The 20,606-nt window shown below is 37.2% G+C and overlaps 1 protein-coding gene across 4 annotated transcripts in view; it reads right to left on the minus strand.

Moving 5' to 3' along the window:
* The window catches only part of VRK1 (VRK serine/threonine kinase 1), a 75,382-nt gene that overhangs the window by 35,068 nt on the left and 19,708 nt on the right, over nt 1-20,606 (minus strand). For 2 of the 4 annotated variants that reach the window (XM_082384578.1, XM_082384577.1), the window contains exons 2-4: nt 14,906-14,993; nt 8,063-8,227; nt 3,238-3,293 (exon numbers count right to left, since the gene is read on the minus strand). In XM_082384578.1, coding sequence (XP_082240704.1) covers nt 3,238-3,293; nt 8,063-8,227; nt 14,906 — 222 coding nt within the window. In that variant the 5' untranslated portion in view covers nt 14,907-14,993. Of the gene's footprint in view, nt 1-3,237; nt 3,294-8,062; nt 8,228-13,484; nt 13,677-14,905; nt 14,994-20,606 lie in introns of those variants that run through there. The other 2 variants (XM_082384580.1, XM_082384579.1) reach the window with 2 other exon arrangements.

Consider the following 20,606-nt stretch of genomic DNA (forward strand, 5'->3'; position numbering starts at 1 on the left):
TACTGAAATATTAAATGCAAAAGAGAAATCAACTGAATATTTATCATTGTCCTAATTACAAAGAGAAGGAGTAATATAGGCTAATGGAAACAGAACTAAATTAGGAGACAGGAGACACAGAGTACTGAACTAGGGTTGGTAACAAATGGCTTTAAACTTAGAAATGTAAAGTAATTTGCTACCTTAAGCGGTTAGGAAATACTTGTTTCTACCCATTCTCTTTCATAACTCTGTAAGTGAAAAAGATTGTAGAAGTAAAGCTACATATATTGAATAACAAATAAAACACTTAGGATTACTCATAATGAAGAAGAATATTGTCATTCTAAAATAGAACACAATTTAAAGAAGCTCAGGTTATACAGAAGAAAAAAGACATGGTGACACAGCAGCCCCACCTATGAGACACGGCTTGGGCACACTTTCCTTCCGCGACACAGAAACGACTGTGCAGGGGAAGCAGCTGCCGCGTGGTCAGAGGGAACTGCGTTTTCTGAACCTCATGAGGGTGAGAAGTCATAAGGGGACTAGCTTTCTCCTCACAATGGACACTATTTAAAGATCCTAAAAAAGAAACTAATCTTACCCATAGATTTTAATATTTTAATCTGTCATATCAAAGACAAATGCAGATAATATTCCATGCAAATGACCCAATTTAATAGTAAGAACTTTTGTTCCTCTGATATAGCAGCAAACTAAGTATTTCAAAAGGAATGTTAGTCACTACTTCATGAAAAGGCATGAAGAAAAGTGAAATAGCAGGGGAAAAAAACCAATAAACCCCCCTACTAAAGTTACCAGCATTACTTCTACCTACAGGCATGTGGAATAGCCGGCATCCAATTAGCCCTCCTACTGTAAACAAATACAAAAATTGGACAAAATATAGGAAATTACTATTCTCATACATTAGACAAAATAGGCAGTATAGGACTGTGACTTCTAAAGACAGGAAACAAGCAAAGTGAGCCCCATGACAGGACACTTAGGATGCTGTGTGGCCAGAAGGGGAGACCAAACCCAGTGCACCAACAACCCTGACACCAACACCAAACAATGAGATAAGAAATGTTTTAATCTTCAGAATATTAGAAAAAAACTAAAGACAAATATCCCTCATGAACAAAACATAAAAATCCTTAACAAAATATTAGCAAATCAATTCCAGCATTATGTAAAAAGCATAATACATCATAACTAAGTGGAGTGTATGTTAAGAATACAAAGTTAGTTCACCGCTCAGATATCAATCAATATAACTGCCACATTAACAGAATAAAGGAAGGACATCCTATGATCCACCTCAGTAGATGCAGAAAAAGTATTCAGAAAGTAAACAGGCAAACTACAAACTGGGAGAAAAGATTTACAACATATATATCTAAGAAAGAACTTGTATCCAGAACAACTCTCTTACTACCAAATTATAAAAAGCAAAACAACCTAGTTATTAAAAAAAAAGGGGGGGGGGGGTTGACCACAAAAGACTGAAGAGGTACTCCACAAAGGAAAATATACGAATGGCCAATAAGCACGATGAAAAAGTGCTCAAAATCAGTCATTAAGTAAATATACACTAAAACTATGAGACACTACTGTACTCCTGATATCATGGCTAAAACAAACACACCCGACAGCTCCAAGTGCTGAAGGGGGACACGGAGTAGCCAGAACTCTCATACGTTACTGGTGGCTATGTAAAATGGTAAAAACCACTTTGGAAATCTGTCTGGTACTTCTTATAAATTTATAAGGTATTGATCCAAGAAAAACAAAAATACTTGTACAAGAATGTTTATAGAAGCTCTATTCATAACAGCCAAAAACTGGAAACAATCCACATGTCTATCAACAGGAGACGGAAAACAAACCCTAGTATGGATATGATATAGTATTCCTGAGCAGTAGGACAGACCAAGCAACTGAAGCGCCAACAATATAAATGAGCCTTCAAAACACTATGTTGCATGTAGTAATCAGAGACAAAACAGTAATGTACTGTATAAATACCATTTATATGACATTCTAGAACAGGAGTAACTAATCCACAGCAAAAAAAACACAAAAAAACCATAAAAAACCTCAGACAAACGGTTTCCTCCAAGGGTGTGGGAAATTAGGGGTTTGACCAGAAAAAGACAAAAGTAATATTTTGGGGATGATGGAAATGCTCTATATTTTAATAGGGGTTGGGGTACATAGGTATATGCATTTGTCAAAAGTATTCAAATTGTGTTTATTTATTTCCTTGTAAAAACTATGCCTGAATAAAAAGTTGGTGAAAACAATCACTAAAACAATTCAGGCCCAAAAGAGTTATTAACTCATAAGAGATCAAATATATTCTTTTTTAAAAAGAGAGTAAAATATAACAAATCAAACCAAAAGACCTTGGGGTGATTCTAATTCGAAAATCTGTAGCCTTTAGGAAAATAAAGCAGGGTGAGGGGACTTATGTGGTAATTTGCCCAAATAACAGACCCTGTTACCTCTTCTATTTAACAAAAACATATTCGTCACATGTATTAAAGAACTTTGAAAGAGGGGACTTACAAATGTTGGCAAGCAAAAAGATGCATACTACCTTGCATACTAACAAAAAAATAGTAGTTAAAATGCCGTTTAGTGCACCAATATATAAATTGACCTGGCTATTCAGAGTATGCCTACGTTAGACAGGATACTGTCTACCTTCACTCGTTACAAACTAATTTCAACGTCAGTATAGCAAAAAGAAGTTTCAAAGTGACCACAAATAAATAATTTCATTTACTAAAATGAAAGGGGAGGAAAGATAATTGGAAATAAAAAGAAAAAACTGACCAAAGGTAAGTTCAGAAGCAAATGCAAGATGAAATACAATAAAATTTCATTAAAGTAGTACAGTCTTGCAGGATATAAATATAAAAAGCATCTCATCTGTTGTAAATATAGCTGAAATAAAAAGAATGAGCTGAATATTTTTATTCCACATCTGCAAACCTCCAGGCTTTCATTCATTTTTTCCACAGATACTAGTGCCACTCTAACTCGAGAGGGGAGAGAATTTTTGAACTCAAATTATTTAAAACTATAAAGCTACTTTTGTGTCTCATTTAATATTTATGAAACATTACTAAAAATGTAGTACCTTATGGTTTAATTAATTCTAGTTATCAAAAAGAATGTTTTACAAAATAAATACTACAACGAAATCAACAGAAAAGAAAACAATCAGCTGAAATATTTCCTTACCACTTTTACAACACAGGGTGCATCGCTGCCCACCGATTTTGAAGACTTCGTATCAGCTGTTTGAAAAAGTGACATATGTAATATCAGAACACGAAGTAGCATTATTATAAATAGCCTGTTACTAACCCTTTATTAATATTTAGATCTGTGTATCTATAACCTCTTAATAGAATAAATTTCAGTTCCCAAATATGTGTCTCAGGATATCATTACTGTATATTTCATCAATTTTAAAACTTTTTTTCACGATTTAACATGTCTGAAATTGGACGGCATCTTACAATTGCTATCTTCAACATGATCATCAATTAAGTATGAAAAACTGAGTTAAAGATTTCTTTAATTCAAAAGTACTCATGGCCTTTGATATGCTGATGTATGCTGTGAATTCCCAAAAGGATGATAACTGATACAATTCTTAAATTTAACAAACTAGGGAATCCTTTTAAGAAGGAGCATTAGGAAGGAAAGAAAAGAGGGAGCTAAAGCTCTAAAAAACATTCGTTTGGGAGAAAAGAATTCATCAAGATCAACAGTTCAGGATACTGGCACGAGAACTTTGAACTGCCATCCAGAATAATTTTAATGTGGTATCATTTTACTTCATGCAAATAAAGATGCACAGTTGCCCTGAAATGCTGAGTTAGGAATATAAGGTTCCCATATTCATTAAACACATATTTTTTACCAGATACCTACTACATGCCAGTTTCTAGGAAATGGATTTAGCAGTGAACAGGAAAAAACAATCTCTACTCTTATGAAACTAACATTTCAGTGGTAGGACACAGACAACAATTAAAATATAAAGTATGTTTGATGGGAGTAAGTGCTAGAGAGGAAAAATTAAGCAGGAAAGGAAGGTAGAGAGTGTTGCAAGTTAGTAAGAGAAACCTCACTGACGGTGTCATTGAAGCAGTGGTCTGAAGACTGTGAGGGAATAAGCCACGTAAATACCTGGGAGAACACCCCAGGCAGACCAGCACAAAGGCCCTGATGTAGCTGGAGAAGAGTAAGTGAGGTGGAAAGTAACAGGGGTCAGATCAGAAAAGCAGCAGAGAACAAATACAATGAACTTGATAGGTGACCTAAAGCTGTTGCTATGCATGAGATGACTGGAAGGTTTTGAGAGAGGAATGGTAAGCTCAGACTTTGATTTTCTAAAGAATTCTCCGGGCGGCTTTGTGGAGAATGGAGGGTGGAGGGCAAGGGCAGAAGCTGGGAGATCAGTTAGGCTACTACAATACTCGGGGTGAGAAATGGTGGTGGCTTGAACCAGAGTGGTAGCAGACAAGGCAGTGATAAGTGGTCAGATTGTGGATGTATTTTTAAAGAAGAGCCAACAAGATTTGCTCATGAATTAGTTATAGAGGATAAGAGGGGAAAAAAGAGATAAGGAAGACTCCAAGTTTTTGGCCTGAGCAACTGGAAAGAAAAAGTTGCTACTCACTAAGACAGAGAAAATTGCAGGAGGAGCTGGTGCTTTGGGGTGTCTTAAGTTTGAGATGCTTATTAAACATCCAAGTTCAGGTGTTAAATAGGCAGCTGACATACAAGTCTTGAGTTCAGAAAAGTGGTCCAAGTTGGAGAAAGAAATATGAGAGTCATCAAGATAGAAATGCTATTCATTTAAAGCCATGAAAATGGAAGAGCCCCTAGGGAATGAGTGCAGACAGAGAAAAGAAGAAATCCTAGGACTGAGCCCTAAGGCATTCTCACATTAGAAGCTGAAGAGATGAAGAGGGACAGGCAAAGGAAACCAAGAAACCACCAATCAGCTGGGAAGCAGCAGTACTGTGAAAAGGCTGAAGCTAAAATACTTTAGACTACAGAAGGAACACCAAGTCATAAAAATGGCTAAATGGGCAAATGAATAAGTCTGAGCTCCTTAAGAAACAGCCCCAAGGAACACATCACTTAGATACTGAATTAATAATAAAGTAAGGTTAAATTTTTTAAAATCAGCATTTAGTGCACAAAATATTAAAATAAGGATAGCATCCCAATAATACTGCAAAATTCGAATGAGGAAAGGGGGAAAAGGGAAGTTCAATAATTCATTCAAACAACACATACTGCAAAATACGCCAGGCACTAGGAAAACAATAAGAAGAACTGTCTCACTGCCAAGGAGGACATGTTTATTCTGGAAGAAAGAAAAGTAATTTCAGGGCAGCATGGAAAGTACTATGAAAGGGTTAACAGAGGGGCATTATACACAGATAGCACCTGCCCTAAGCTCAGCTTTGGAAAAATGAAGCAAAAGAAGAATCACACACAAAGATCAAGAGGCAAAGGGCAGCATGATAGTCAAAGAACAGATTTTGAGGAAATAAAAGGGATGAAGAGAAAAGTTACATAGGGACCAAACTACGTGAAGGGTCTGGTATGCCATTCTCAAAGTTTGATACTTTATCCTAAGGGCACTGGGGAGCCATTAAAGAAGTTTAAATAGACTAGATCACTCAAGCCACAGCGTGAATAATAGGATGCAAGGGGGCAAAGCTGAGCAGAGAAGATTCACAGCCATAGTGAGAATCCAGACAAGACATGAAAATGACCTGCACTAAGGCAGTATCAGCAAAGAGAGAGAGAAATCAATGGATCTGAGAAGTCAGACAGTTAAAGCAACAGGACCAGATGAAGTACTGGGAACATGAGTGAAGCAATACTTGAGAATGCCTTCCCAGTCTGGCTTGAGGGGTGTCATTCATTCAGATACTCCTCTCCTGATCATAAGAGAATCACGAGATGAAAGAGGATGATATAAATTTTAGACATGCCTGTGGGTCATCCAAATAGAGATTCCTTATAGGCCACTCACTGGCTATGGGCTTGGACTCAGGGGATCACGTCCTTGGCTACAGATAAAAGATCTGGAAATCAGCAGTAAAGAGACAGTAACAGAAGCCAAGAGACTCCATGAGATCACTCAGAGAGACTAAACAGAAGGAAAAGTGAGCGAAGGAAGGAAAGCTGGAGAACACAGAAGTACTTACAAAGATGACTTAGCATATCCAGAGAGGTAGGAGAAAAACAGAGGTGAAAGTATGTTATCATGAAAGACAATGGAAGCAATTTTTATGTGAAAGAAAGATAAACAGTATCAAATGCTGCAGAAAATATCTAAACAAAATTCAGAAGCAACCTTTTAGCAGAAAATTATCATTAGAAATTGCTGATGATCTTGAATATGGCTGTTTTGGTGTCAGTGGGCACAGAGAGATAAAGTGGAGGCAGCAGTATTGAAGCAAATCCCTTCTCCAGGTTGATCGATCCAGTTTTTAAAAAGCAAAGTTTTGTCCCAGAAATTTGTCAAACCATTAGATTTAAAAAATATTATTAGGTGGCACTTTCCGATGATAAATACAAACACAAATAAAACAGCTAGCACACATGCAAAGCAAGCTGCAAATTTGCCAAAGGTTACAAAAGCAAACTAACTAATACAAAATGAAGAATTTACTTGCTTTAAGACAAGTTCCCATCCCTAATATAGGATGTCCTAAGTCCACACATCCTGTGGTAGGGACAGCTTATATAATCTGCCATCTCTAAATCACAAGGTCAAAAATATATATACCTGGCTAATATAGCCCTAACTTTTCATGATTTATGAGGGCTTTCGGCTTAAGTCAGATAGCCTAGTTCACTGGAATGGGTTTGGTTCCAAACAAAACTAAAGAATCAACAACTATTTCCCCAAAGACAGGTGCCACTAACCTAGAGAGATTATAAAATACAGTAAAGCGCTGGTTTTTAAACTATGTTTCATGAACATACCTCTAGAGACTGCAGCTAGCCAACTATAGCCCATCGGTCCCGGTTGAGTCAGACCCCTCTTGAGTAAGAGCTGCTGCTCTTTCATCTATGTCAGCAGTTCTCAAACTTTCCCAGGCATTTGAATCCCCTGGAGGGCTTGTTCAATCACATTTCCTACAGGTGGGGATTTGTAGGTCTGGGGTGGGACCCGAAAATGTACAGTTCTAATAAGTTTTCACATGACGCTAATCTAGTATTAATATTAGTATTCTAAGTTAAGATGTTGCTTGAAAATAAAAAAGCGTTCACTGCTAAAAATAAAATTTTATAAACCGCATGGCAGAAATCAAATAATTAAATCAAGATTAGAGGTGGAGTAAGAATATATAACGGAAAAGTAAGAAAGAAATATCAAAAGCAATCATGAAATGCACTGTATCACTACTAATATTCCTGGTGAAGCAGACAGCTTTAGAAGTAATCACGTAAAATATTTTTTAAATCAACCAATTAGTTAACTTACAGAATCCCAGGGTTCCACGATGGGTCCCCTCAGATTTCAGGGTAAGTATGCTAATTAAATAGCACATTTCAGGCCTAATATGCAACTTCTAGATCATTCTCCTAAATTCCACTATGATGACTATTAGGGTTGTATAAAAAGAAAAGGTAAATCCATACCTATTAAAGATCTGAAAATCTCCGAATTAAACCAAAACAAAGGGAATACATCCTAATTGGGTGGAGGTGGGGAAAGAAAGGTATGGCTTTCTTTGGGTCTCAAAGGAGATTAATATTATATAGAATATCTTAAAAATCTAAAGTCATATGCTCACTAATGACAATATTACAGATATTTTATCCTCTGTTTCTACTGTGATTAAATCAACTGTCTTCTCCACTCCCAGGTCACAGATGCATTTTTGCCTAATTATACAATATTATGTTGACCGTAGATTATTAGAAGCATTCTGTAAAAGTATGCAATTAAGAAACTATCAATATTTTGATAACAAAGCATATACATCTTCGGACTGACAATTAGAAGTAGTCATACACTTACCAAGATATATACAACCAAAGCCACCTTGGCCAATGGGTGATCCTAGTTTCCATTCCTTTTTGTTCATGTCAGTGATTATCTCCCCGGCTGCAAAATGTTCTGCAAGATGTCTCTTTGCAGGGCCCTGTCTTCCAGCTTGAGCTGCTTTTACACGAGGCATTTTCACTATAATACAAAACGAAGCAACATTCAAGATTATAATCCTAGAAGTGTTGAAAACCTTTTCACTAAGGAAAGCTTCTGTGCAACAAAGATGCTATTCAAATTCCTACTTACTCCAAAACTTAAATAAAGGACATCTGTTAATTCTAATTTATAAGTGCTCAATCCTTTTGATTATCTCTTAACTTAGGAGAGGAAGCAATAAATAAAATGATCCATGCAATTACTTTCAAGAAAATATTTAAAGTTCCAGTGGTCTAATATCATCTATGACTAAAAATGCTATTTAGCAACAACAACAAAAGAATTGCTCTATGAAGCTGAGGGGGAAAGGTACATCCAATTAGAATGCACACTCTATACAAATGCAATGAGGAGTTTACGAAGGTCAATGTTGATGGGATAAGAACACAGTAGATACTGAAAACACAAGACAGTTAACATGAGAGGAAAGGGAAAGAGTATTTATGGCAAGATAGTAGATGCTTTACACATAGGCTTCCATCCATCCTCACAACTCCATGAAGATTACATTATCATCCCCATTTTACAGATGACGAAATTAAGGCTCAGCAAAGTTAAGAAACCTGTCCAAGGTCATATACCTACTAAGTGGCCGAACAACAGAAATCTGCACTGAGGATTCCCTGGCTCCAAAGCCTCACCAACATGACCCACAATTACAAAAGTCACCATAATGAAGGAGTGACCAGGAGAAATTACGGCTGTTTATAGTCATTTGGGTTCACAGAAAAGGCAAAGCTGATGATATCCAGCATTTGTATGTTTCCCTTCTCACCAACTATCCTTTTGGAGATGAATTCCTATTTACTTTACTTACTAACAGACAAGCTTAGCATAGCATTCATGGAGAGCAGTGTTTTACCGCGAAAAGAGCACAGGACTATAATGAAAGACCTAGATTCGAGTGTAGGTGTGAGGCCAGTTTTGGGTTATCTTGATCAAGTCACTTCTCTCTGGGCTTTAAGTGCCCTTAGACATAACTTACTTCACTGAGTGAAGGAAGGGTGGGTGAGGAATGGTGGCCAGCAAGGCTAGCAAGCTGTAGAGTAAGGGCCAAGTTCTTGGGCAAGGGTATGAACTCAGTGGCCCAGAAAAAAAGGAAGTAACACACTTAAGACTGAAGAAAAGAAAGCATGAACCAGACTGTGTGTGTGTGTGGTGTGTGTGATTTCAAACTCTCAGATTAATCTATTAATTGAAAAAGATTTAAAACAAATAGTTTTTAGGATCCTATAGTTCCCTAAAACTGTATTAGAGATACAGTAAAGAGGGTGATAAGAGTTGTAAGGTAGCCAGCAACATTTGAAATGGCTATTCAGCTGAAAGATGTCTGTTAAGATCCGACAATTTACATAAGTAGTTTGGTTTTGAGCCTAGATATTCTAAATACATACATACTACATTAGATTGGAAATTTTTTAAGCAAATATCCACCCGTATCACTCCACATACACAAACTCCATTTATGCAAATGCTCTTTATTAATTTATTGGGGATTTTTAAATTTAACTTTTTCCTACAGAATACTGATGCATCTTCATTGTCTAAATCTTCTCTAAGTTAACAAAAGAATCTTCAAAATGAATGTGTCCGTTATTTCTTCATATCAACTAATTCTCTTAATGTTTGTAATCATCATAAAACTTTCCTGAATGGAATTTCAGTTGTAACCATGACAGCCCAGACTCAAAACACCAAAAAAGGTGACTTTTAAAGCTACAGTAGATTGAGTAAAAGAAATAACTAAGACACACAGTACTTCCAAATACTAAAATGAATGCCTTCTAAATTTTATCTAGCTTTATCAAATCATCAGAGTAATCTCCTATTTGATGATTTCCTTATTGTAAGAAGGAACTGTCTTCCTTATTAAGACAGTTTAAATGCTTTAATTCAAGAAGACTTTCCTGAACTTAAAAAAAAGTGAAACCCCAAAGTGAAAGATCACACCACATACTAATCAACCCAGAATGACCAACACTGAGACACAGCCTAGTCTAGTAAAATCACTGAACTTAATAGTAAAAGAAAATATTCTTTGTGCATGCAGGCCAAAAAAAGATAGTTTGTAAGGAAAGTAAAATCATATTGTCATCACTTTGACAGCAACATTTTATGTCAGAAAAAAAAAGGAAGTAACATATTTAAGACTCAAGGAAAGAAAACCTGAACCAAAGAGTCTACACTCAGTTAAATTTCAAATCTAAAGACTTCAAAGTGTTATCAACATGGAAAAGGGAAAAGGGAATAAGAATCTACTAGAGAACAAGCCTCAGGTATCTAAAATGACTAAAGAAAAGCCACTATAAGAACTGACAGTGAGCAGTAAATAGATACTTATTTGTAGAACTGAGTTTCAACAAGGGTTATAAAGGAGAGGCTAGAATAGATAATGGGTATATGTTCTGACAATGTGGACACAGTACAATCGCAAAAAATGGGAAAACATGCAAAAAAAAAAATCAACTTCCCAGTAATCATACTGTGGTGATACTTAGTTTTGTTAACTACAGCTATTGTGGTCACAGATGTGGAATAATGCAAATGAATAATTATGTGATGTTTTAATTCTATCATCACTGTGTCCTTAAAAATCAGGATTCAGATATGGAAGAAAAAGGATGCAGCTGAAAGAAGAGGTAGGATTATATTTGGAAGTATTTCTTTAATTCAGAAGGTACTTTATCTTTTACAGAAAGAATATATATACATACACACACACCCCTTTGTATTTCCTAGCCCCATTCACAAAAAAAAGCTTAGAAACAATAAACAACCCAGTAGCAATGAGCATCCCTAGTACCCAAACGGTATTCCTGAAATACCATTTCCTGTTAAAAGAAACCAGGTTCCTTGAATAAACGACTGATTCCAGGTCTGGAGCTGGAAATGTACAAGATAAACCTGGAACACCTCGTCATTTCTAGATGTCAAGGAAGCTATCAAAAACTACTAGAGTTATGTCAAATATGTCTAAGGAGTCAACTTGAAAGATGTTCCCACTACCAAAGATGAGCCAATTTGAGTCAATAAATATAACCATAATGGACTGAAACACACAAAATGGGTAAATCCAAGAGTTCATAATAGTAAGAAAACTTAAGTGGTCACCTCTAGAGGATAACAGGAAACCGCTCAATTTTGAAAACCGGTAAATAAAGGGAAAGAATCCAGCATCTGTCCTTTCTTTCTTACATGAATTGTACCACTGGGTAACCAAATAGAAGATGAAGAGAAATTTCTCCTTATAGAAAAATTTCAGCTAATAAGTGAGTAAGAATGGTTTTAGCTTAATGCTAATTCCACCTCCTAATGCATTAATGGATCCAGACATTGAGCAACGATAGCTACTAACATCAAAATATGAGATATCCAGACATTATATGCCTCCTGATAAAAAAACACGCCACTACCCATAAAGTTATCCTGCGAAATAAGAAATAAAAAATAAACGGATCCTGAATCTGATTTAGCCTATCAATTCACAGGATATGAAGGGAACAGAAGAACATGATAAACTGTGACACAGGAATGTAATCAGCAAACTCCTAACTGTGGGAAGCACTACAGTGCATATAACACCATTTCTTCAACAAATAAAGGGGGAAAAAGAAGAGATGAGGGAGAAGAAAACTAGATTTAAAAACACTTAAAACAACATATCTAACAAAATCTGGCAAATCTAAACCACAGTGTTTAGGGATGCACATTTGAGTGCTAAAACTATAAAGAAAAGAAAACGATTACCATAAAAGCTAGAACTTACTTTGGGGGAACATAAGAAAGCTGTGATTAGGATGGGGCACATGGTGGGTTCAGTAATATCTCTTGACATAGGTGGTGGTTATAAAAGTACCTTCTAATTCATTCAGTCTATATTTGCTTAATAAGATTTTCTGTACTGTGAAATACTTTATGGTTTTTAAACATTAAAAAATTACTGCTCCTATAATTAACAATCCCCAAAGGATCACAATTGGAAATCTTTTCATACTCCATGAGCTTGTCCAATCACACACATCCAAAAAAAAAAGAAAGTCTCCAAAGTAAAATCTGTACTTCATTTCCTGTGAACTATTAGTAGCCTTTTGCTTTTTTATTTATAGGCACCTTCTTATATATTCTATATATATTAAACAAATTAGCTCTTTACATTGCAAATACTTTTTCCAATTTATTTATCTTTTAATACTGTTTATTTTTAGCTTTTGGGTTTTATGTCATCCTTAGAAAGACCTCTCCCAGTCAAATTTCTTTTTTCAAACATCTCCATGTTTTCCTTTAGTTATTTTACGGTTTCATAAAATTTCTTGGTAAATTTTTTATCTGTCTACACTTATATTGGTATAAGATATGAGGTCGGAATCCAGTTTTTTTTTTTTTCCTTTTAGTCAGCCTTCCATACACATTAGGGAGATCCACAAGTGTTTGAGGAACTTAAATATATCAAACCAACCCAAGTAAACTAAGTACAGAAAAAGTTCATATAAACTGTTACAATGTAGGTCCTAGATTACCTTTCTTTGGAATGGAATGGAATGTTGGTTTACTAATTACTATTTGAAACTAACTTTATGCTTGGGTTAAAACTTCCCTCACACTTCTATCTACTCCACATGAATGTGAAGAAGTCACTGAAATATACTCTGCTGCTCTGGTAGAAAGAGGCCGCTACAACACAAAATTTTCTTTAAAATGCCCCTAAATGAAACTCCCTTCCTCCCTTTCCACAAGTGGCTTCTTGTGGAAAAAAGATGCGGAGGCCTCCCTTCTGCCAGCCCTACAATCTTAGGCTGGCCACGGACAACCGACAGCCGTGTCAGTGCTCTGAGGCTGGCTTCTGCTGGATGCAAGGGGGTGGCAATGGCAGTGGATTAATAAATAAGCATTTGGTCAATAACTCATCTTTTAAAATGTAGAGAGACACAAAAGACTTAAACAAATGCAGCTGGAACACCACATAGTTATGCAGGGCAATTTAACATGATAACCACCCTTTAAAAAAACATACTACCTGATTAAGGTTATGATTCTTAGAGTGTGCTGCTGGATTCTATTTACGAATATTTTATTTAGGAATAAAATTGATATTCATAAGTAAGACTGGTCTGTAGTTTTCTTTTTTCTAACATATTTATTTGTTTTGATATCAATATTATGCTCACTTCATAAAAACACTTTTGAAGTTTTTCTTCTCTTACCACAATATAAAGAGTTTAAACAGCATTTGAATTACCTATTCCTTAAAAGTTGTGAATATCTCAACTCTGAAAGCCTGACAATACTGAGTGTTGGTAAGGATGTGGAGCAAATGGGCCAATGTTTCAGCCATTCTGAAAATCTGTTTTGCAGTAGCTGCTACCTGACCCAACAATTCCTCTTCTATGTACATACCTGAGAGAAATGAAAACATGTCCACCAAAAGGATTAACAGCAGCTTTACTCAAAATAGCGAAACACTGGAAACCCCCATGTCCATCAACAGGAAAATGGACATAATAAAATAGATGAACCTCCCAATGCTATGTTGAAAAAAGAAGCCAGACACAAGACGAGACATTCATGATTCCATTGCACTAATCTGTGACAACAGCAGTCAAATAGCAGAAACCACTGGGGGGAGGAAATGACTATGAGTTGGAAGAAGAAGGTTTCTGGGGATCTGGTCATGTTCCATACCCCAGTCTGGGGGATATCTAAACTGTATGTTCACGTCACTTATGATTTATTTCATTCTATTTCTTCATTTATGTAAAATTAACACAGTAAATTACGCAAACCTTAAGTGTTGTAACAGGGTCCAATCAGGAGAAAAAAAAAATGCACAAGTAACTTAAACAAGAACACTTAATATAAAAAACTATTAATTTCTAAAAGGTGGTTGACTATTAAAAGGGGTAAAAGAGAACTCTAAGGAATAGAAAAGGCAGGGAGCAGATACTATCTACAAGGTTAAGGGAGAGAACACAGAAATGAACTCTTCACTGGAAAGGCTGTGGCTACAGCCCACCGGGTGGCAGAGTTCTCTGGGGTGCCAGCTGGTCCACAGGAATCCACCCACCGGGGTCCTGGGGGAAGCAAGATACTGCCTACCAGGGTACTAAAGAAAAGTCACAGAGAGTAAGCACGCTGGCATCCATACCTTAAGAGAGAGAGAAAAAAAAAAGCACGCTACAACAGCAAGAGAAGCCCCTTCCCCACTCTGCCTGGCAGTGTCTGTCCCTCACCCTCTACTGACTAACCTAACCTTGTGCCAGAGAGGAAAACATGTTTACAGGGTCTAGTTCAAGTATCACCAACAGATCAAAAAAAAGTGTATTTGGAGTTGAGAAGCAATAAATTGATAACCTGCACAAATGTATACACAGGTTGACAAATGTTTGCACATGCATACACACTTGAGCACCACCCACCCTGATCAAGATACAGAACATTTCATCATGCCATCAAGTGTCCTAGGGCCCTTTTCTGCCAACACCCATTCCTGTTCTCCCCAACAAAGGCCACTGGTTGTGCCCCTCGGGGTGGGCCACTTCCTTTGGAGAACCCTACTCTGCCAGTTTTGTCTGAGATGGGTCTCAGACCTGAAGAGGGCCACCTTTCAGCATCCTCCCACAACGCTATCTGACCTTCACTGCACTTGGCAGCCCCTCTTACTTTCTGGTTCAGAGTAAAAGAAGTCTCCGAGTTTCAGAGAATATGAAATCGATGCGTCTCAATCTCCTTGTTCCTTTTCAGAGGATTTCTGAAAAGAAGAAAGGAGAATTATTTAAAACCAGAAGTCCTTGCTCAAAAACTGTAATAAATAACATGACCATAAACATTTACCTCAGTAAAGAACTTAAAATACTCATTGGAATTAAACGATTGCTTTAGTACATTATAGGTTTCTCCTAATAATGAAACCAATACCTACATTAAGGTTTCTATTAAAGAATAAAATGGAGGGCACAAACCTCTACCAAATTAAATCTTTCTGCATAATTCCTGCCCACCTGGAGCAAAGCAGGTTATGACGGCCAATCCAACAGAGAGATTTCAAGCAAAAGAAAGTTTACCGTCACTGACCATTACATAAACTGACCACTTCTTTTCCCACTGATATTAAATGAAATTCAGATGCAAGTGAAAAGCACATGAAAATGCAATTCAACACTGCCCTTTACTGAAATCACTCGCTGGTATATCCCATATTAGCATATTCACCAAAATTTAATTGTAAACAGAGTAATTATGGTACTGAAGTTATTAAATACACAAAGCAAGCTTGGAAGTATACATATTCAAATAGAATTTCAGTGGCAGACCAACTTTTGTATCTGAAACAATACCCTAATTAATAGTCAGCTCTGGTAATAAAATGGTCCTCTGTTTTTCAGATAACATTCCAAAAAAAGTTCTGCTGTGAATATTAAAAGTTTTGTGAAAAGAGTCTTAAAATTCCAATAGCTATATTTATCACAATATGGTACTGTATTTAGACAACTGGCATTTTCCAAGTCCTGGATTCAAGTTTGGAATATTTTTTTTTAATCTTCTGCTGAGGAGAGAAAAAAGCTTGAATGAATCAAATAATGCCACTTACCCTTAATGAGCTCTATGAATTCATCATACCCAAACTGGGAAATTACAATGCTGTATAATCCTGTCACATACTGGATGACTAGTCATAAATTTTCCCTAAAACAGGTATGCACATAAGTTCCTTTGAGGGGGTCATATATTTTTATGAAATTTTCTTTAAAGTCATAAGCTTCTCTGATGTTTTAAAACTGTATAGAGACACAGTGATTCAAGGATAATTTTCACCATGCCATTAACATGGTACCAGCATATTCTCAGCTGCACTCTTTGTAGTAGAAAGCACTTTCTCACCCTCCCCAATCTACACTTGGTGAAATCTTTTCCATATGCAAAGATCTAGCTCTTCTCTCTTTTTTTTTTTTTAACATCTTTATTGGAGTATAATTGCTTTACAATGGTGTTAGTTTCTGCTTTATAACAAAGTGAATCAGTTATACATATACATATATCCCCATATCACTTCCCTCTTGCATCTCCCTCCCTCCCACCCTCCCTATCCCACCCCTGTAGGTGGTCACAAAGCACCGAGCTGATCTCCCTGTGCTATGCGGCTGCTTCCCAAAAAAAATGCTCATGAAGAACCTAGGGGCAAGACGGGAATAAAGGTGCAGACCTACTAGAGAATGGACTTGAGGATACGGCGAGAGGGAAGGGTAAGCTGGGACAAAGTGAGAGAGTGGCACGGACATATATACACTACCAAAGGTAAGATCTAGCTCTTCTGCAGTCAGATAGGACCTCTGAAGCTTCAGCACTGTTCTTACCTCTTATTGCATTTGATAAATGTTCCCTGTAAGTTTATGAGCTCACTAGGTAAGAGAGCTGTCTTACAATACACTGCACTTGGTAGGATTTCAATAAATGCGTAAAATTATACAGCAGAAAGGTTAAGTTTCTTTTCCTCAAGTACCTGACATCTAACTTTATCCTTAATATATAATGCCATTCCTTTTAAAAGCCCAGCAATTGAAATCCATGTTGAACCCTATTTATTCTCCTCAAAACTGTAATTCCCCCTCCTAACTCATAACTCTCAACAGATGACCTCATCTGCTGTTTTAGAGAAAAAAGCCACAAACTTCAAGTGGGAATTCCTTTTATCTTTCCAAGACTCAAACCTACAAACCACCTGCACCCACTTCAGGCCTAACTTTACATCCATTCTATCCTCCTTCTGTGATCACAGTTTAGGGAAGCCCTCCTCCTCCATCAAACATCAGCTCCTTCTTCACCTGCATCCCATCCCCCGCAACGTCCTGACATAAACTATTAATTAACCCCTCTGTCAAATATTCAACATCTCCCTCAACTAGATCCTTCCCATCAGCTTTTAAATATGCTCATGGCTTGCCCATTGGGAAAAAAAAATGTTTTTTAATCCCCCTCCACTATCATCCTAACTTTCTTCTCCCTTTCAGTACCAAAGCTGTACTTATGAACACGTCCTTTCTCCTCAGTCTCCCCACAACTCACTCCATCTGGACTCTCCTTTCACAGGTCCACTCAAACTACTCTTGCTCAGGGCACTAAACCCGACAACCTGACGAATCATCTCATTGGCTCCGCTCATTTCCCAGCAGTGCTCAACACTGTTGTTAATTCTTTCTTTCTTGAAACATTCTCTTCCTTTTGCTTTCACAATACAACACTCCACTGGTTTTCACTCTACTGTTTCCGGCCACTCACAGTCTAGGTATTTTGGGAGACACAACAGTGAGTAACAGCTCATTCTTTCAAGCATTTTGTCCCACTTTTTGATGTATAGTTTTCCAGGATTGTATCATGCTAAAAATGCAGACCATCGTACATGGTCTTACACCAAATACATCAAAATACACATTCTATAAGAATAAATTACATAAAAGAAAAACATGCCATTAAATAAAATTAAGACCTCTGGAAATAAAATTAATAGCTTTAAAATTAAGATGGAGGCATATACAGAAAATATAATTGATTGATAGGAATATTCCTTTAAGCTAACAGATCTGAAAAGAGTTGAGTGTCGAAGAGATATGTGCACACCCATGTTTAGAGCAGCACTATTCACAACCACCAAAATGTGGAAGCAACCTAGGTGTCCGCCCACGGGTAAATGGATAAACAAAATGTGGTACAGATGTACAACACAGTATTATGCACCTTAAAAAGGAAGGAAATTCTGACTCATGTTATAACATGGAGGTACAAATACAAGTGGTATTATTTCAAAGATTGTTCTTATACATGCTAATTACATAAATCTACTTGTTTTCACAGCAGTAAATAAAGGTTAACTGTGAATTATGTGAACTTATGAAGAAGAGTAATGATTTGTTCATTCATTCACTCAGCAAACATTTATTGATAATCTGCCACAGGCCAAGCACTTGTTCTAGGCACTAGCTATACTTCAAGGAACAAAACAAAGGTCCTACCTTTTGACACTTATATTCTAGAAGAAAGACACAGATAATAAAAGCTAACATAATGGGTAAGTTCCAGAGAATGGGTAATATTTTAGAGAATGTAGATGCTATGTTTCAAAAAAGAAGAAAGTAGAGCAGGTTAGGGGGAGGGGATAGAGGATGGGGAGTGCAAGGTGACCGGGGGCAGCGTGCAGTATTAACGGAGAGGTCATGGTCAGCCCCACTGAGGAGGTGAGATCTGAGCAAAGATGGGAAGGAGGCCACGTGAGTATCTGGGGCAGATATCCTAGGCAGAGGGATGAGTGGTGCAAAGACCCTAAGTTAGGAGCGTGCCCCACAACCAGAGAAGAGTAAGGATGCCAGTGTGACTGGTGTGGACTGAGCAAGGGGAAAGGAGGAGGAGAAGTCAGAGAGGGAACGCGGGAGCAACAGACCAAGTGGAGCCCCGGGAGCCACCATAAGGACTCTGACTTCAGCAAAAGGGTAAACATAATATTTGGAACGAGTTTATACTTGCATTTTAATTCACAGTCCTTCAAATGAATCAGAATGAAGTCAAAATGAATCAAAATGAAAATCATACTCTGAACACTCAAGAAGAATTCTCCCACTGACCAATTTCTCACCAAAATTTTTACTTTTTTTTATATTTCTGGCTAACGTGTATTATTCCATCCTCAAAATCCATTTCATCTATAGGTTAAACTTGATATCACGATTACCAAAATCTTAAGTGCCACTGTCACTAAAGTCACCTCAAGGTAGGAATGGTTTTATAATGGATCAGCTTCCATTTCTCAAAAGTACAGGATAGGACTAGGCCCTGTTCTCCCTTTAAGTTATTTGGTAGTGCTACTAGATTAGATGGTTGCAACTTTTTGACAAGAAATATAAAACTTTTACCATTCTATGCCTCCTTTTAAATTTAAAATAAAAATAATACTCAATCCCACAGAATTCTATATTATTACAATTCACAGTGTCCGCTTCATTAATTCATTTACTCAACAAATATTTATTGAGCACATACTCTGTGCCAGGAACTGTCTAGAAGATGGGAATAAAGCAGTGAACAAATCAAACAAAAATCTCTGCCCTCGTTGAGCTAATACTTTGTTTAGGAGAGACAGATAATTTTTTTCAAAATTAAAACATGAGCTACGTCCAATGGTAATAAGTGCTAAAGGAAAAAAATAATAAAGCAGGGACAAGGGTGGGGGGGCAGAGATGAAACCGAAAAGATGATCTGGTAAAGCCTCACAAGAAAGTGACATTTAAGCAAAGACGTGTAAATAAAGTGAGTGAAGTCAGTCATGCAGTGATCTAGAGGAAGAGCACCCCACACTGAGGCAGCAGCAAGTGCAAAGGCCTAAGGTCAGGACATGCCCAGCCTGTCCTAGCAGCAGCAAGGTGGCTGGTGCATCTGGCAGAGAATGAGCCCGGGGAGAACACTAGCTGGTGTCAGAGACATAAAAGGGCAAGGTGTGGCCAGCACGTCCAACATGCAGGCCCCTGTAAGGACACTGACTTTGAATCTAAGTGAGATGGGAAATCGTGGGAAGGTTTGGAGCAGAGAAGTGGCATGCTCTGACTTAGGTTTTCAAAGGATCACTCTGGTTGATGCGTCAAACAGACTGGAAGGGGGCAAGGCAGAAACAGCTACCAGTTATTACAATGGCGTTGCTACTGGAATAACCGCTGACTGCATTCATCCTTACTGAATAGTAAGGATGTCAATTTTTTACAAACTGAACTGATTTTAAGCCGCTAAAGAGAGGAGTACAGAAGAACATAAGAGGTTTTTTAAACGTTTTTTAACTTTACACAAGCTACTCACCCCCAGAAAAACAAGTCTACAGTGCCAAGTAGAAACAATCAATATTAGTGACAGATGGTCTAGGAAACATGCTGATCATCTCATATTCTAGATTTTCTAAGTTCTATCTTTATGGCAATTTAGTTCACCAGGAAATTAAATATTTGAACTCATTTATTCCAAAGGCATTTATAAAACACCTCCAGAATATGTGCTGGAAACTGTGCTAGGGACTGGAAATACAAACACAAACAAAACGCAACCTTTGGCTTCAAGAAGCTGCACTTAGCTTCATGCAAAAACACCATCACACAGTTATGATTTAATATTATACCATCAGCTTCAAACAAGGGTCAATAAAAAGCCCTCCAGGTAAAGAATGTTTCTGAATCCTCTGATAAAACTATTTATTAAAGACAGTGAGCGGTTGTACACATCAACTCTATTTGTTTCAGGGTGGGAAAAAAGTGCCTCTTCCTGTGATGCAAGTTTTTAAGATATTAAGAGCTATGAAACTCCTGTTTCCCCTTTTTCAGTGAGTGCCTGGAAG

This window comes from Balaenoptera borealis (genome assembly GCF_965194805.1).
Source record: "Balaenoptera borealis genome assembly, chromosome: 3".
NCBI lineage: Eukaryota > Metazoa > Chordata > Mammalia > Artiodactyla > Balaenopteridae > Balaenoptera > Balaenoptera borealis.